Source organism: Corella eumyota, chromosome 1 (genome assembly GCF_963082875.1).
Source record: "Corella eumyota chromosome 1, kaCorEumy4.1, whole genome shotgun sequence".
Taxonomy (NCBI): domain Eukaryota; kingdom Metazoa; phylum Chordata; class Ascidiacea; order Phlebobranchia; family Corellidae; genus Corella; species Corella eumyota.
Genome location: NC_137490.1, coordinates 8157862 through 8173235, shown reverse-complemented (window position 1 = coordinate 8173235; position 15374 = coordinate 8157862). Strand labels below are relative to the sequence as shown.

The 15374-nt window shown below is 30.1% G+C and overlaps 2 protein-coding genes across 3 annotated transcripts in view; one reads left to right on the top strand and one right to left on the bottom strand.

Annotated features, from left to right (window-relative positions):
• Window positions 1-4614: 4614 nt before the first annotated feature.
• Window positions 4615-8240, bottom strand: LOC145754357 (cytochrome P450 4A24-like). Its single transcript, XM_082570579.1, has 11 exons — window positions 8028-8240; window positions 7691-7835; window positions 7488-7620; window positions 7122-7280; window positions 6856-7015; window positions 6395-6541; window positions 6129-6216; window positions 5833-5935; window positions 5356-5572; window positions 5081-5163; window positions 4615-4858 (listed from the first exon to the last, which is right to left on the bottom strand). Exons 1-11 carry the CDS (start codon window positions 8238-8240, stop codon window positions 4690-4692), a joined length of 1617 nt encoding a protein of 538 aa, XP_082426705.1. The 3' UTR covers window positions 4615-4689.
• A 1992-nt stretch (window positions 8241-10232) lies between these two features.
• LOC145748240 (protocadherin-16-like) overlaps window positions 10233-15374 on the top strand; it is a 32490-nt gene continuing 27348 nt past the window's right edge. Inside the window, exons 1-7 of one of the 2 annotated variants that reach the window (XM_082564948.1) lie at window positions 10233-10657; window positions 10746-11477; window positions 11561-11670; window positions 11996-12106; window positions 12290-12405; window positions 12940-13072; window positions 14719-14914. In XM_082564948.1, coding sequence (XP_082421074.1) covers window positions 10328-10657; window positions 10746-11477; window positions 11561-11670; window positions 11996-12106; window positions 12290-12405; window positions 12940-13072; window positions 14719-14914 — 1728 coding nt within the window. In that variant the 5' untranslated portion in view covers window positions 10233-10327. Of the gene's footprint in view, window positions 10658-10745; window positions 11478-11560; window positions 11671-11995; window positions 12107-12289; window positions 12406-12939; window positions 13073-14715; window positions 14915-15374 lie in introns of both variants that reach the window. The other variant, XM_082564947.1, reaches the window with a different exon arrangement.

Genomic DNA, 15374 nt, shown 5'->3' with positions numbered 1-15374 from the left:
ATTAATCAAATCTAACTTATGCCACCTATTTAATTAAAGGTCTGTAAGTGTTAGACAATTGATAACCTAACAACGAAAGTAAAACAGTTTTATGACTAACAAGTAGAGAGTCGTTCTTTTATTTACCTAAATAGAACACTTCACATCGAAACGCGACGCCGCGCAGCACGTCTGTACTGAACTATCCACTCCACACGACTATCACTCGCGCTACATTACAACGCAGAGAAACTCAAACAACAACCATCGCTTTTATTTTTCACTCGAGCGTAACGTTCTATCAAGTTATAGCAGACTGCTACCAGAACGTTGCGCTTCAACGGGTTTATAAATTTATAATAAGCCGGCCGGTTTCGACAGTTCAGTAAGCAAGGATTTCAGCAGAGTATGCAAATTAATTTAATGAATTTATAACTGTATACAAATAAAATAAAATATAATTTAATATTTGTGTACAAGTTCAACATTTTATTGTTGATGATAAAAATTTGTTTATATCTGCATTTTGTGTTGGTTCAAAATTTTTGTTTTATCGACGAGGATAAATAAACATGTGATTTGTAGTTATAAGAATAAGCTAATGCGCTGTATTGGTAAAGCATAATTATTGTATTGTTGTGTACTTTTAAAAGCCCCTAAGGCGTGACCTGTACCGATACGCAACCCTTATCATACTTTACAAATGTCAATACATTTAGTTTTGTGTATTAATATTATACAATACAGTTACACGAATTAAAATAAAGATATTTAAATACATTTTTAACAAAATATTAGTTTGTCTGAAAGTTATAACATTAATTAAACTTTTTAACATTTACTTCAAATATTAAAAATTGTTTTTGTAACTGCAAATTTTAATCAATGTTTTAATGTTTAACTCTAACTTCTAGTTAAAAGTATTAAAAATACTTTGGCAACTGTAATGTTAAGGCTTCTATTAAAAATATTAACAATCAATATTCAAATTTTAAACTTTAAGACGTTTAAATGTCAAAGCAGATGATTCACTTTGTTATAATTTTACATATCACATTTCTTGTATTTTAAAAGTTGTCGAAATTAATTTTTTCTGCAGTTGATCAAATTATTTCGTTTTAAAAACCATAAATTTTTTAATTAGCGTAGCCTTTAGAAAAAGTATAAAATTGTAAAAACAAGCCAATGTTTAAATATAACCAAAAAACACAAAAAAACATTTCACTAAATAAACTTTGAACATATTCTTAATTTTACCAACAATGAGAACCCCAGCCTTTCTTAATCATGATTGAGAAAAAAAAAAAACAATTTTAATAAAATAATAATTTAATTTTCTGTTAAGTGTTGTTTTTAATAATTCGTTTTTGGTCGTATAGATGCATACATTTTGCGTTATTTTGAGTGCAACAATTCTTGATTGTGAAACTGCATTGTTTTACTGTAAGATTAAGGCAGGCATAAAAAGACCTATTTTTATTTTGTCTATCAGTGGGCATTTTATTTAAATTAATGTAATAATAAAAACAAGTTGCAACACTGTTTGGATGTTTAAACACTAGGCGTCGCTAGTTAGTAAAGAGTCACGATCAAGCGTACGTGATCATAGCAACCTCTAAGACTTATATTCAAATCTAAGACTTATATTCAATGTTATTGATTATATGGATAATTTAAATCTTCCTGGGGCGATTATTGCCCTAGATATATATAAAGCTTTTGATACCTTAGACTGGGTCTTCATGAAAGAGGTTCTAATACAATTTGGATTTGGCCCTTATGTACTATCATGGTTAAATACATTTTATAGAAGGCCTAAATGCTCAGTTATCAATAATAATTTTCTATCCAGCTATTTTTCTATACAGAGGGGGGTGCGCCAGGGCGATCCGTTATCACCAACGCTGTTTGTTCTTTGCATAGAATGTCTGGCAACGGCAATACGAATCAACAAATCTATTCAAGGTATTAAAATAAATGAAGACCGGCTTAAAGTATCGCTCTTAGCTGATGACACTTTGGTGTTTCTCAACGGTGACTCGGATGAATTTGATAAAGTCTTTGAAACTGTAAATCTTTTCGGGGACATCTCCGGGTGTAACATGAACATAGAAAAATGCCAAGCCTTTTATATTGGCGCAAGTAGAAATAACCAAGAGCATCCCTTCGCCTCCGCTGGCCTTCAATGGCCGTCGGATAACATTAAATATTTGGGCGTTTGCATACCGATTTCCAAATACATTAGTGATAAACAATTCTTCAACTTAAACTTTAGCGAAACACTTAACAAAATTGCAAACATACTCCAAATCTGGTCCTCTCGGGGCCTTACTTTAATCGGAAAAACAACAATAATCAAAAGCCTAGTTATACCTACTTTAATATATAAACTTAGCGTTGTACCAGTGTTGCCACCAAAGGTTTTTTTGGCAAAATTAAAAAGAAAATTGTTTGTTTTTATTTGGGGTTCCAAATGGGAACGTGTGAAACGCGAAACACTACATCTTCATTATAAAGAGGGAGGAATTAATATGATTGATATAGAAAGTTACATCTTAGCCTTATACACACGTTGGGCAGCAAAACTCTTTGATAAGAACTTTAAGTCTCAATGGAAAAACATAGAAAGTGCGTCAGGAAACCTGCAAACAATTGCGAATGTGATGTGTTCCAAACTGATTTACAACCATAAAGACATAACGAGGATTTTACCGCTTCGTAACTTACGAACAACAGCACAACTATTAAAAATAATGTTACCACCTGACGATGTCGCCGAACCAATATTTCTTAATAAGACCACTAAATATCGAGGAAAATATCTCTTTAAACCCAACTGGCTACAACGTGGATTGACCGACCTCTCACAACTATATACAAACAATGGCGAACACATTGAATTTAGCGACCTAGTTTCAAAATATAACATTGGAAATACAAATGACGATTACATTTTTTATATAAAACTAAAATCCAAGCTACCATATGTTGACGACTCTTATTTTAACAATAACACGCGCTCAGGTTTAAAATACGTAGATGATATTTTACTTTTTCTTAAAACATACGGCGGTACAGTTAAGTCTATTTACAATTACCAATTAAATAATACAAAAACTCCGATAAAACAAAAATTAAAATGGCAATCTACTATTAACGACCCGAGTTTAAACGAACACGTATGGAAATCAGTCTATAAACTAACTGCGGACACAAGTTTGACGACTAGATTGCGATCTTTTCAAATTAAATTAAACCTTAGGGCCATAGTTACTAACGATGCTCTCTTTGCGTTTGGGGTGAAGAACACGCCTGTATGTTCCTTTTGTAAAGCCGAAAGTGAGACCATTTACCATATTTTTTGTAAATGCCCAGTAACCAACGTGTTCTGGGAAGATGCCATATCCTGGATTGCGGCCACATTAAGACTTCCTTTAATTATTTCTAACAGCGAACGTTTGTTTGGAGTGGTCTCGCATGATCACTCTCATTCGTTAATTAATTTATTATTATTATGCTCTAGATATATTGTTTATATTTGTAAATATGCTGAACGGACACCAACAATCAGGGAACTTATTTTTTTTGTAACCAACTTAAGAGATTGTGATTTGTATCGTTATAAAAAATTTAAAAAAATGGAAAAATTTTTTACAAAATGGTCAACTTTGCCTTAAACTATGTTTATGTTTGTATTTAGCTATTTAAGATTTTTAATACTTGTTTTTTGATATGTACTACTACGTGCTACGCTATTCTTTCCTGTTGTTCTGTGTGTCGAATAAAAAAAAAAAAAAAAAAAAAAAAAAAAGTGATCATAGCAACCTTGAAAACATAATTAAAATTTAACTGGGTAAGGTCAAAACGCATATCTAATAAACACAAATTGCTTTAACGTACACGAGTTTTCACTGTAAGTTAAATTTTAATTTTTAGGTACGACAAACAACCGTAAGAGTTAAATTATTAGTTTAACTTTAAAAAAACTTTGAACAACGAATTATTGCCATAAAATAAATTTTACTCTTCCTTTTATATTTACGCAGCTTTATTTTTTACAATTAAAAAAAACGTTTTTTATTTATGCTTTTTAAATCAATATGCCAAAATACGATCTTTATAATTATTTTAATAATGTTGTTACTAAAATATATTAATATAATTGTTGGTCTTATGTAATTTGCTTAGTTAACAGTCGGATTCTATTTTATAAGTAACAAATCAATTTGGTTGAAAAATTAAGTATTGGTGAACAATGCTACATTTTATATTTACATAAATTAAAAACAATACTTCAACACAATATGCAATTACAATGACATTTACTTTTTTAACAATAAAGTTTGAGTAAATTATGTATGTGTTTTTCAAGTTTTTATATATTTCATGTTATTGCCTCTGACGAATATTTAAAAGCTAAAAAGCAAGCTTTAACTTTAATTAACACGCTTTATAATATTTATTTAGCAACCAATAACATTTAAAATAAAAAACTGATTTGTAAGCAAAAACTTAAAATTTACATTATGTAAATATTAATTGCAAACAAATTAAAATTCAAAAAACATATTTAATTGTAATATTGATAGAAAGAATATAATGTTTACGAAAAAAGCTTAGAGCAAAGCATAATGTTACATTTTAAACTTTAAATTAGCAAAGTATAATTATAAAATAATGTACACCTATTTTAATAGGGTTTTTAGCCAATTAGAGTTTTCGAAACTTTAGCTCAATTCCGTTTTCTGCCAGTAACGCAACACCAGGATACAAAACAGGTTTAACCGTGGTCTCATCACAATAAATTTCATATTTATTCAACAATTTGCACATGAAAAGCTTCATTTTGCTCATAGCAAAATTTTGACCAATGCAATTTCTAAACCAAACAATGTGTTATGGGATTTATGTATTTTTTATATACTATATAAAACCTGTAGGAAAATTTTTCATGTTAAAACATCATGTTAACTAAATGGTTGTCTTAAATAAATATATTGTACGGCAAAACATAGTTTTAGCAATTTAAATTGTAAAAAATGTATACATGGACTATTAATTTTAGGTAACATTTATGTTCTTATCTCAACTTTTTTATTACCTGTGTCCGGCGGAGAAGGGAATGTAAGCATATGGTGATCTGCCTTTGGTATTTTCTGGTAAAAATCTTTCCGGTATAAAGTCCTATAAAATAAATTAATGGCTAGTAAATGGATTTTTATGTTGCTAATAAAACTCGGCTAGAGATTGCGTCAGCATTACATACATTTAGCATTCAAATATGAAATACTGCATAAGTTGACAGTATATTAAATTTTAAAATAAACTAAATGTAAGCTGATAAAATAAATAAACTAAATAACAAATCATTTTTACATTAGGATTATCCCATATATGCACATTTCGATGCAATGCATGTATATTAATTGACACTGTAAGTCCCTTCGGCAATGTCACCAATCTGGTTTCGTCACATGGATCCTTAAATGTTAAATCTTCAGGTAATTCTCTGCCAATCAAATGCGCGACCGGGTAAAGTCGAAGCACTTCTTTTATGCACATAGTTACGTAATTCAACTGGCTGATATGATTCCTGCAAAAAACGTTGAACTTTGTATTTATTGACCAAGTCTATTTGCTTTTTACAACTTGACTTTAGCAATAAAAACCATGTTCAAAAATAATAAAACTTCCAAAAAGTTAACCTTAATAGGTATATTAGGTAGATTTTATTGTAAAATAAAAGCAAACGATGATAAAAACTTAAAAAAGTTTAAGACCTAAATTGTGTAATAAATTTATGAATAAAATGTAATTAAATTTTAACAACAATGATGAAATTTTTATAATTACCACGTGACTTCCGTTTCCTCACCCATAATTTCTCTTATTTCTTTCCGACATTTTTTTTGTTCTTCTGGGTGAAGCGATATAGTGTGCAACAACCAGCCCAAAGCTAGGGAAAATTTAATATATTTTAAATCAAACCAAAAATTACTTTTTTATAGGATTCGTAGCACGGTTATTTTAAGGTAGTAAAACCCCCACAAATGGTTTTGGATTGGATTTTTGCTGATATTATGCCGTAAAGTATAGATGCTAACAAATATTGCCTAAAAACTTTAAACTATTGTATTATATCGGTAAACCTGCTGCTGTTGTTTCTTGACCTCCGGCAATAAATGTGACAACTTCTTGAACCATTTCGAGATTTGTTAATGACGCGCCAGTTTGATCCTTTAAGATGAAGAAAAACCATTGCAAAAATATAATTGTTTATTATTTAATGTTAACTAGATTCTTCAAATAGATTAAAGCACAATTTTTTGTTTGTATTTGGATTTTTTGTAAAGGTATTTATTTATTTTAGTTTTAATTATAAGTGCATGAAACAAAAAAATTGTTTGTAATTGACCTTTGTTTGAATCAAGATATCCAGAAAGTCGACCATTTTTCCTTTGCGCCGTTTAATTTTTAAGTTTTCGCCAGTGGCTTGATCTTTAATGTTGGTTTGATCTGCATTGGATAGTTGTCTAAGTTGCTCTTTTCGGTCTCTTATAAACTTTAAAATAAATTTATTTTTAGACTATCAAATACGAATTTTAGCTAGTTTATTTTTCAAAAAATCAAATAAAATTTTGAACATGTTAAATACATTGTTTTTTTTAAGCAAACTTTTAATATTAAAAATATATTATTGACTTATTAAGAAGACTTTTTGCTGTATTGACAAAAATTTATTTTTTTATTTTTTCGCGCATTAATAAAAAAAAATAAAAAATTACAAAATCAATTATAAATGTTTTTATAAAAAAAATTGAGTTTGTCATAGCATGGTCACCAAACCCATGGCAAAAATAATAAAGTGTTACCAACCTGATCACCCATTTTCCATATTGATTCGATGCAATAATTAACTCTTTTTCCTTTAGGTAATTTACGCCACACAGAATCAATGATATAAATAAAATTAGTGAGGCGTAACATCATTAAAGTTGAACATTCTTTGGTCATTCGCACAAAATCTCTTACCGTTCTTAAATACATTAAAGATTAAAATAGATAGCGTTCTTATATTTTTCAAATAGCAAAATAAAAATTAAGTAAGTTAAACTACTGATATGTAGATATTTAATGCATACCCCTTCTCGTTTGATGTTTTTGACATGATACATTCCATAAGATCAGCAAAACCTGCTTCGGCAATTGGATTCGATATATTGAACGAAATTTGATTTGAAACTGAATTCTCGAGCTTCTCCATAAATTTGTCACAGTTTTTGTTAAAAATTAGAACATGTCTATGAATTAATAGAAATTTTTTAAATTTATTTAACAAAATGGTATATATATAAAAATATTACAGCGTAAACAGTTTAAACATTTAAATGTGTATGTTTTAGCTTGTGCAAACAATGTATTTCACAATATAAATTATTCAAAAAGGTTAACCTTTGATTTAGTTATAAAAGAATTTAATAATTAACATTTACAACAAAATTTATCACGTTTTTAAAACTTCTATATTAAATATAGGATTAAGTAATCGTCTTTGTCTTTTCCAATAATCTCCTGATGAAACAAGAAGTCCATTACCCAACAAAGGGCAAACAACCCTTTTGTACAAGCCACCTTTTGGATCTATATAACAGGAAATATGAAATATAAAATCGCTTATTGTTTCAACTTTAGATAATTTTTTAATATTTACAATGTTTGCTGGTAATTAATTTTACAAGATCAGGATGGTAAACGTGCACGGACCAGAAAACCCAACCGATACGGTACATTGTCATTGCTGGGTATTTCTTACATCTTTCGACCATTTTTTTTAATCCTTCAGGATTGAACGGATACTGAAATCAAAATAAATATTTTCGTGGACGTTTTTTTTTATTTTACTAAATATTTTTTTTTAACAATAAAATACTTAACCTAGAAAAATTTTTATGGAAATTTACTATGTGAAAAAAACTTTAAATTATGTAAAAAATGTTTAAAAAATTGTTCTACTACTGATACCTCCTATGTTAAAATCTAAAAAATACCTTTTTAATGTCTCCAAATAACCAATGTGGTTTTGGGCTAGGCACATTTTTTAAAGTTTTTCTGTAGTGTTGAAAATGAGCAAGCGCAGGTGCTACAACAAAGTTACCAACTATTCCAACAAGAATAACAATGAGTAAATCTCCAATAAAAGTTTGAGCAAAGTACCCAGTACCTTCCTTATACATAAAGGCAACAAATATCTCTATTGCCATTTTTATTGAATTCTATATTACTACGCTTCAAAAATTTTGTAATAAAAAATTTATTATAATTCTGGTACAGTTTTTTTTTAATTTAAAATCTTTATTTAATTAAGTCATAAATTAAACTTGCTTAACTCTTTTACAACTTGATTTTAATATTTATAATATTTGTACATTGAACTTTTTCAACGTAGACCTATTTTACTTATCAAAATTAAACTTTTCCGTTTAAATGCACAAAACCTATGTTGAAGCTAATAAGTTAATGTATGCTTGCCGTTCAAAAGTTCTGATCAAAATTATGTTGTATACTTACTAGAAACAGCGAGGCCATAGCAAGTTTACTTAACTCGGTCACCAAAGAACACCTCTAGCTTAAATACACTATTTTGAACTAGTTTGATAGCTATTCTGTTTACTTTCATTATGACAGAAGAAACTAACATTTTTCATTTCGAGTTTTAATCGAACCAATATATATATAAAATATTTTATTATAACCAAGTGTTCTTGTTTACGATACCAAATTTCAGAAAGGGCAACAAAGGACGTTAGTGTTTGCAGCTATTTCGTGATAAAGTCCAAGTATATTTGTTAAATTCGTTAATCATTACAAAATACCTGTTGATTAAAGTGTTTATATTAATGTCATAACGCATGCAATGTCTTTGTTCCCATAATGCATTTTCCTAACGTTATACTTTATTAGTTGTGGTTCTAAAAACCTCGTGGCTACTACAAATAAAAAATACCTATTGACTTTAAGATGACTGTTTACTAGACTCGTTTGCTAGGCACAAAATGCTTAGTTTAGTGCGAATTAAAAATAGTTAAACTAAATTCAACTGTTTCAAACTTTATTAGTGATCAAAACCCGTTTTATTAGTTTCAAATTCTTATTTTATTGAATTAGTAAAACTTTTTACTAGAAGCCTTGTTTCTTTTACCTTTAGTTGGTGAAATAACGTTTTAATGTTGCTTTCTTATTGTGTTTTTATAATTAGTTGTCTGAACTTTTATATGTGCGCAGCTGCCCACGACCTGAGGTGGGTGTAGCAAGGTGGGTGTAGCAAGAGTTCTTACCACTACACCACGCTGCAGGTATTTCAAATCAACATTTAAAAATAAAAACATTTAAAAAAAATATTTAAAAATGAACAACAAATAATGATTTTAATTAGCATACTTGTAACAAATCTATGGTTATTAATAACAAATTTTTTTTTTAAATTAATATACTAAAGTGATTTAATATTAACATTATTTTTGATACTGAATATAATTAATATAGTTTTAAAAAGCAAGTGAAGCCTAAACGTAACAAATTTTAAAACTTACAAATAAATAAATAAAGAACCTAAACAATTTTATTTTATTTTTTATACACATTTTTTTAATGTAAAATGGAAAATGTTTAAAATTGTTATTGACCGTTTTCCGTGCCATTGAAATACGTTTAAAGCCTTACTAATTACCATTTGCCTGACTTATGTTTTCTGTTAAATAAAAGCGTTTAATATTACTTATACCAATTTTATTTTTAAAAAGCTATGCTTAATACAAACAATTATAAGAAAAAATAAAAGAAAATTTTAATCTGTAATTTTAATAAAAAAGAATACACTTTTATTTCAATTTACAGCTTATAAATTAGTTTAAAAAATAAACATCGCTAACAAATAAATGTTTTAAAGTCACTATTTTAAACTGTACGTATTAATAGTAATTAAAAAAGGTTAAAAACGAAGCACGCTTTTATTTAGAGAATAAATTTTTAAACGCAATATAAACAATAGAGCTAGAGAGCAACAACATGAGACAGCGTGGTAACTGAAGTAACTACGACGCTACTGTTTCATTTAAGGAAAGACTTCGCTCTAGAGTGGCGAGCAGCTAGTTGAAAACCATGCAGCCACGCCAGATAAACGTTTTTATTGTATTGTTATCTATGTAACTGTTAAACAATTATTCAGCTCAATGTTTTACTATTAAGGTTTAAAATTTGTACTTGCTTTGTACATTGGATTTATTTACTAATGTAATTAAAAGGGAAAATATTATCAAAATTTAATTATGCAAAGTTTGTAGCAAACAGTATGAAGCTTTTTATCACCTTTCACCTAAGAACAATTGGAATTATACTTCTGCTGTATAATATTGCAATTTGCGAATGTCAAAATCCAACAACACTGGTATTTAATGTCAACGAAAATGCTACTATTTCTACAGTTGTTGGAAAGGTAACCAACAATACTGAAATTGGATATGTTTTAACAAATGAAGAAGATTCGCCTTTTCGTGAATATTTTGAATCAGAAACACTAGAAAATGAAGGAATTATTGTAACAAAGAAACTTTTACAGCATCAGTTATTTCCTTTCTTTGAAGCAACTTTGTATGATTATATAATTGGAGTTTACATTCAGGTTGGTTATCTTTTTAATTAACATAAAAAGCCTTTAATTTTTTTTAAAAGAAAAACACAAATTAGTAACATGTGCCATTTTATTATAGGTTGAAATTGTCGTACAAGATGTAAATGATCATTCTCCAACATTTTCTAATAAAATTATTAATTTAAACATTTCTGAAGCTGTCCAGTTGGGAGCAAAATTTTCTCTTGGTTCAGCCACAGACATGGACTCTGGCAACTTTAGTGTTCAGGGTTATACAATTTTGAACCAGAATACTCCTAGTGTATTTGAAGTAAAAAACAGGACAATAGGGGGTCAAGTTTTTGCTGATTTAATTATTATTGACACTATGGATCGGGAGAATGTGTCATTTTATTCTTTTACTGTTGAGGCATATGATGGTGGTACACCACCAAAAACAGGGTCTGTACAGGTTTATGTAAATGTTCTAGATGTCAATGACAATGCCCCAACATTTGAGTTCAGTCGATATAGCGTTTCAATCGCAGAAGACACAACACTCGGAGAAGACATTATCACAATCACAGCAACGGATCGTGATTCCAATCGAAATAAAGAAATCTTTTATCAAATCGATCGCAGTCAAAGCGACCCTGAGTTTTATTTTGAGGTTAACCCAAATACAGGAAGAATATATTTGGAAAAACAGTTGGATTTTGAAGAAAGTGTTCAACACAGGATTGTGTTAGAAGCAGTGGATAATGGTGTAGAGCCTCAGTATGGCTCAACTGTTGTGATTGTATCAGTCAGTGATGTAAATGATAACAAACCAACCATTTCAGTCATATTTTTGGATGCTGGCCAAGCAACAGTAAGCAAATAATATATTTAAATTTTCTTTTTAAGCTAAACTCTGAAACTTTGTGATTGATATAAACTTGTGATATTTTTCAGGTTTCGGAAGCAGCAGAGCCTGGAGATTATATTGCAAGATTATCTGTATCTGATCCCGATTTAGGGGAAATATCAAATATTAACATGGCCTTAAGTGGAAGCAACAACAAGTAAGAAGTTTTTGGCATGGTTTTTTAATTTAGTAATAATATCATTTGGCTCATGACTTAAAAATAGCTAAAAAAAATCCATAACTTTATAAGTACTTAATGATATTACTTCAGATCTTGTTAAAATAAAATCAATGGGCATTATATCTAATCAATAAAATCAAAATCATGTTATCGATACGCACATTATGTGACAAACCAAATTAATCTATAAATTACGCCTAATCATAAAACCGTTACCCGATGAAGTAAATATAACACGTTAAAAGTATATGCAAAAGTCTCAAACCTTGGTTTACGGTAAACTAACCTTAATGCTTTTTAGGTTTGCGTTGTTGGTTAAAAGTGACGTCATTTACCTGGTTGTAAACGATACTCTTGACCGCGAATTACTATCCACATACCATATTACTGTTACTGCAACGGACTTTACTAGGTAAGTGTTGGTGTTAGATAAAAAAATAAAAAATACCTCCAGTTTAAATAAATATGAATGATGTAAAATGTAGAGTCAGTTATGTAATAAAGCAAATTTTCGTAATTCCTACTGTGTCTAGTCGATAAAAACACGTGTAATTATGTCGAAATCTCTTCTATAACTCTATTTCGCGTTATATAGGCCTTCTCAGTCGACCAGCATTTCGTTTACTTTGACGATTGGTGACGTCAATGACAATCCGCCAATGTTTACAGAATACAACGAAGATATTCAACTTTCCGAGGATTCCTTTCCAGGTACTTTTTAGTTAGCGTATTAAGAATTGCTGCCAACAATTGAACGGCGATTAGTCCGGCTTTTGATCTGCAACACCGACCATTTTGATTTGTTTACGTGAAAACTCTTTACCACGTACTTTGTTTGTTAACGTTATATTACAGTCCAAAAGTTAATTTTGCGGTTTGCCCTTGCATCGCGCCCACTGTTATGCTTTCTAATGCAGTAGTTAGTGTAAGTGAATGTAATCCCTTGTATTTATCGAGTGGTTGATCTTTACGGGTAAACAAGTGCGTGTAAATGCTGAAAATTCTCAAGTACATGGGTGGCTCAATTTTCAAAACACGTGGCTTCGCTGGTGTATAAATTTGCCCAGTAATTTGCTGTACAAACTTGCCGTTTGGCCAACTGATGTTGTTTATTGAGATTAAATACAATAAAAAACATCAATTGTTTTAAAACTTCAGACTAATTTCGTTACTTGTGTGATGTAATTTTTTAATTTTGATATACCTATTTTAAATTCTTGAAATAAAAAATGAATGTTTTTTCAGGTACTTACGTTACGCAAGTCAGTGCTACAGATATGGATTATGGACAAAATGCTTTAATACAATACAGCATCAACCCTGCCGATCAAAGTGAATGGTTTTCTATTAATTCCGATTCGGGATTGATTACAACTGAGTACGTATCTTTAATTAATTTAATTAGAGTTTAATTATTTCAAATCGTTTTGTTTACCTTTGAAAAGCGTGGCCGAATTTTAGGATTCAAATGACGTAATTTTATAGTCTGTAAAAAGCGCCAATTATTAACTATACGAGTTGATTTAAAGGGTAGAATGCCAAATTAACTGTTAAAAACTCGTTTAAAAATCTCGTACGCATTTTGTGACCCTTAAACCGAATTACAAACGAACCAAAATTGATCGATTTTGCCAGCGATGGTCAATCTGCTTCAACCTTTGCTAAGTATATGACTATCGTAAAAACTGCACCAATATTTGAACAAGAAGGAATATATCTCCCTCGCACAAAAGCCTCGACTGCGAATAAATAAAGAAAGCAAATATAAAAGTTGAATACTGAGGTAGTCATGCTATAAAATTAATGGTTCGTTATTATAGGCCACTTTTATAGTTTTAAAAAAAATCTAATTACTTTTTAGTTTAATGGCATTGTAAGGCATAAACTGGTCTTTTGTGCACCTAGGCAAACATTGATACTAAAAGATATAACTTTTTTTTATGAACCTCATACATTCATGGATAATTAAAAATTAATTTTTATATTTGATCACAAAAACTTAAAAAAAATCTTGTCGTTTATGATAGCATGTCATGTTATGTTGTATTACAAATATTGCTAAAATTTTATCGGAATACTTGAGTGTGTTTAGCTTGTTGCCTGTTCTCACTTTTGATAATTAGTTCCGCTCTATTGTATGTGTGTGCTTTAATTTTAAGCTAACAAGAGTGTTTCAATGGTTAAGGCCTTCGACGCCGGCGTTACGCCAAAAATTGTGATACGTTATTCCTTTGACGATACCTCAAGACCGCCTTTCAGGCTAGAATTAACTTTTTCTGTGTGCTTAACACTTTAGCCAAGGCAGCGTTAATCTTTTTGTGACAAATTATAAGGTTAAAGAATTGACAATGTTAAATATACCCAGCAATTACATTGGATTGTATAGGAATTACCAATAAAGACACTGTACCTTAAGGCACCTAAGGCTGTGCCCTGTTATTCAAGATATTTTTCGTATGTGTGCTTTAAAAATTTCGTTATGTAGTTTCTATACAAATATGAGGCCTATGGGTGTTATCATGGATTATTAAATGATGTCATTGCGAATAAGGTGGTCGCAAATTGGGAGTATTTATTACAAAAAAATTTATTAGCGCGGACTAAATAGCATTAATTGAATTCCGACTAACGTTATGTCATTGGCGTTCATGTCTCATCCAACTGTAATCGGATTGCTCGAACTTTTTGATTCTAAAACTAAAAGCCAATCCTCTTTTCAAACTAGCATTTCGAAATCGTTAAAGGATTATTGATAACATATACAACTGACGTAGAAACCAACTTAAATATAAACAAATTGTTAAAATTCTCATGACCTTATGTTTCTTTTAAAATTGTGATTTTTACCGGCGAAGTAAAAAATTAGAAAGGCTGTTTACGTTTTAAAAGTAATCAATGGGCGTTTTGGAGATCAGTTTTTTAAAACTAAGGCTTTAAAAAGTTATGTAACTGCAGTGTTTGTGTTTTTTTTACTTAAAAAATATGATCCCCTATTTTTAGTCAAAATTTTGTATGTTTTAGGAGTTTTTTGGATCATTCCATAGCACCTACTGTTCGACTTTTGGTCGTGGCTACGGATCAGGGGAACCCCCCACTTTCGAGCAACCTAACTGTGTTAGTGGCCGTTACTTCCACCTTTGAAAGTTCTTTGAAATTCGAAAAACAGTCCTATATCGTATCGGTACCGGAAAACGCCCGGAACGGCAGATGCATCATTCAAGTAAGTTTAATCCAAAGCATATTTCAAACCCTCTAAGTGCATTGATATGTAATGCGACATTTATCTCGGTTTAAAAAGTAACGGAGGTGTGATGTATTTTCGGTCATTTGTTAGGCTGATTTTTCCGGCTTTTTTCGGTATTTTTTGCTGTCATTTTTCGTTCGGTCTCGAGGTAATTGTGTTTACCGTTCACACCGGTTCAGTGCTCCGAACTTGTTTGCTATCAATACTAGGTCCGCATTTGTTCGGATCGGGTTTCGGCCTATGTGAGCGAATCGCGTCCGATTGACGCTTATAATTAAGTTGATTTGATTAAGATATTATCATCGGTAATTGCCAGTTTTTATTGTTGGGCTTGACGTCATCAATTGCGCACTTGAGACGAATTTCTCTTGCTAGTTTTAAATATAGGCTTTAACGTAAGCCCTTGTAACATATGATCAATGTCACGGACAATAAC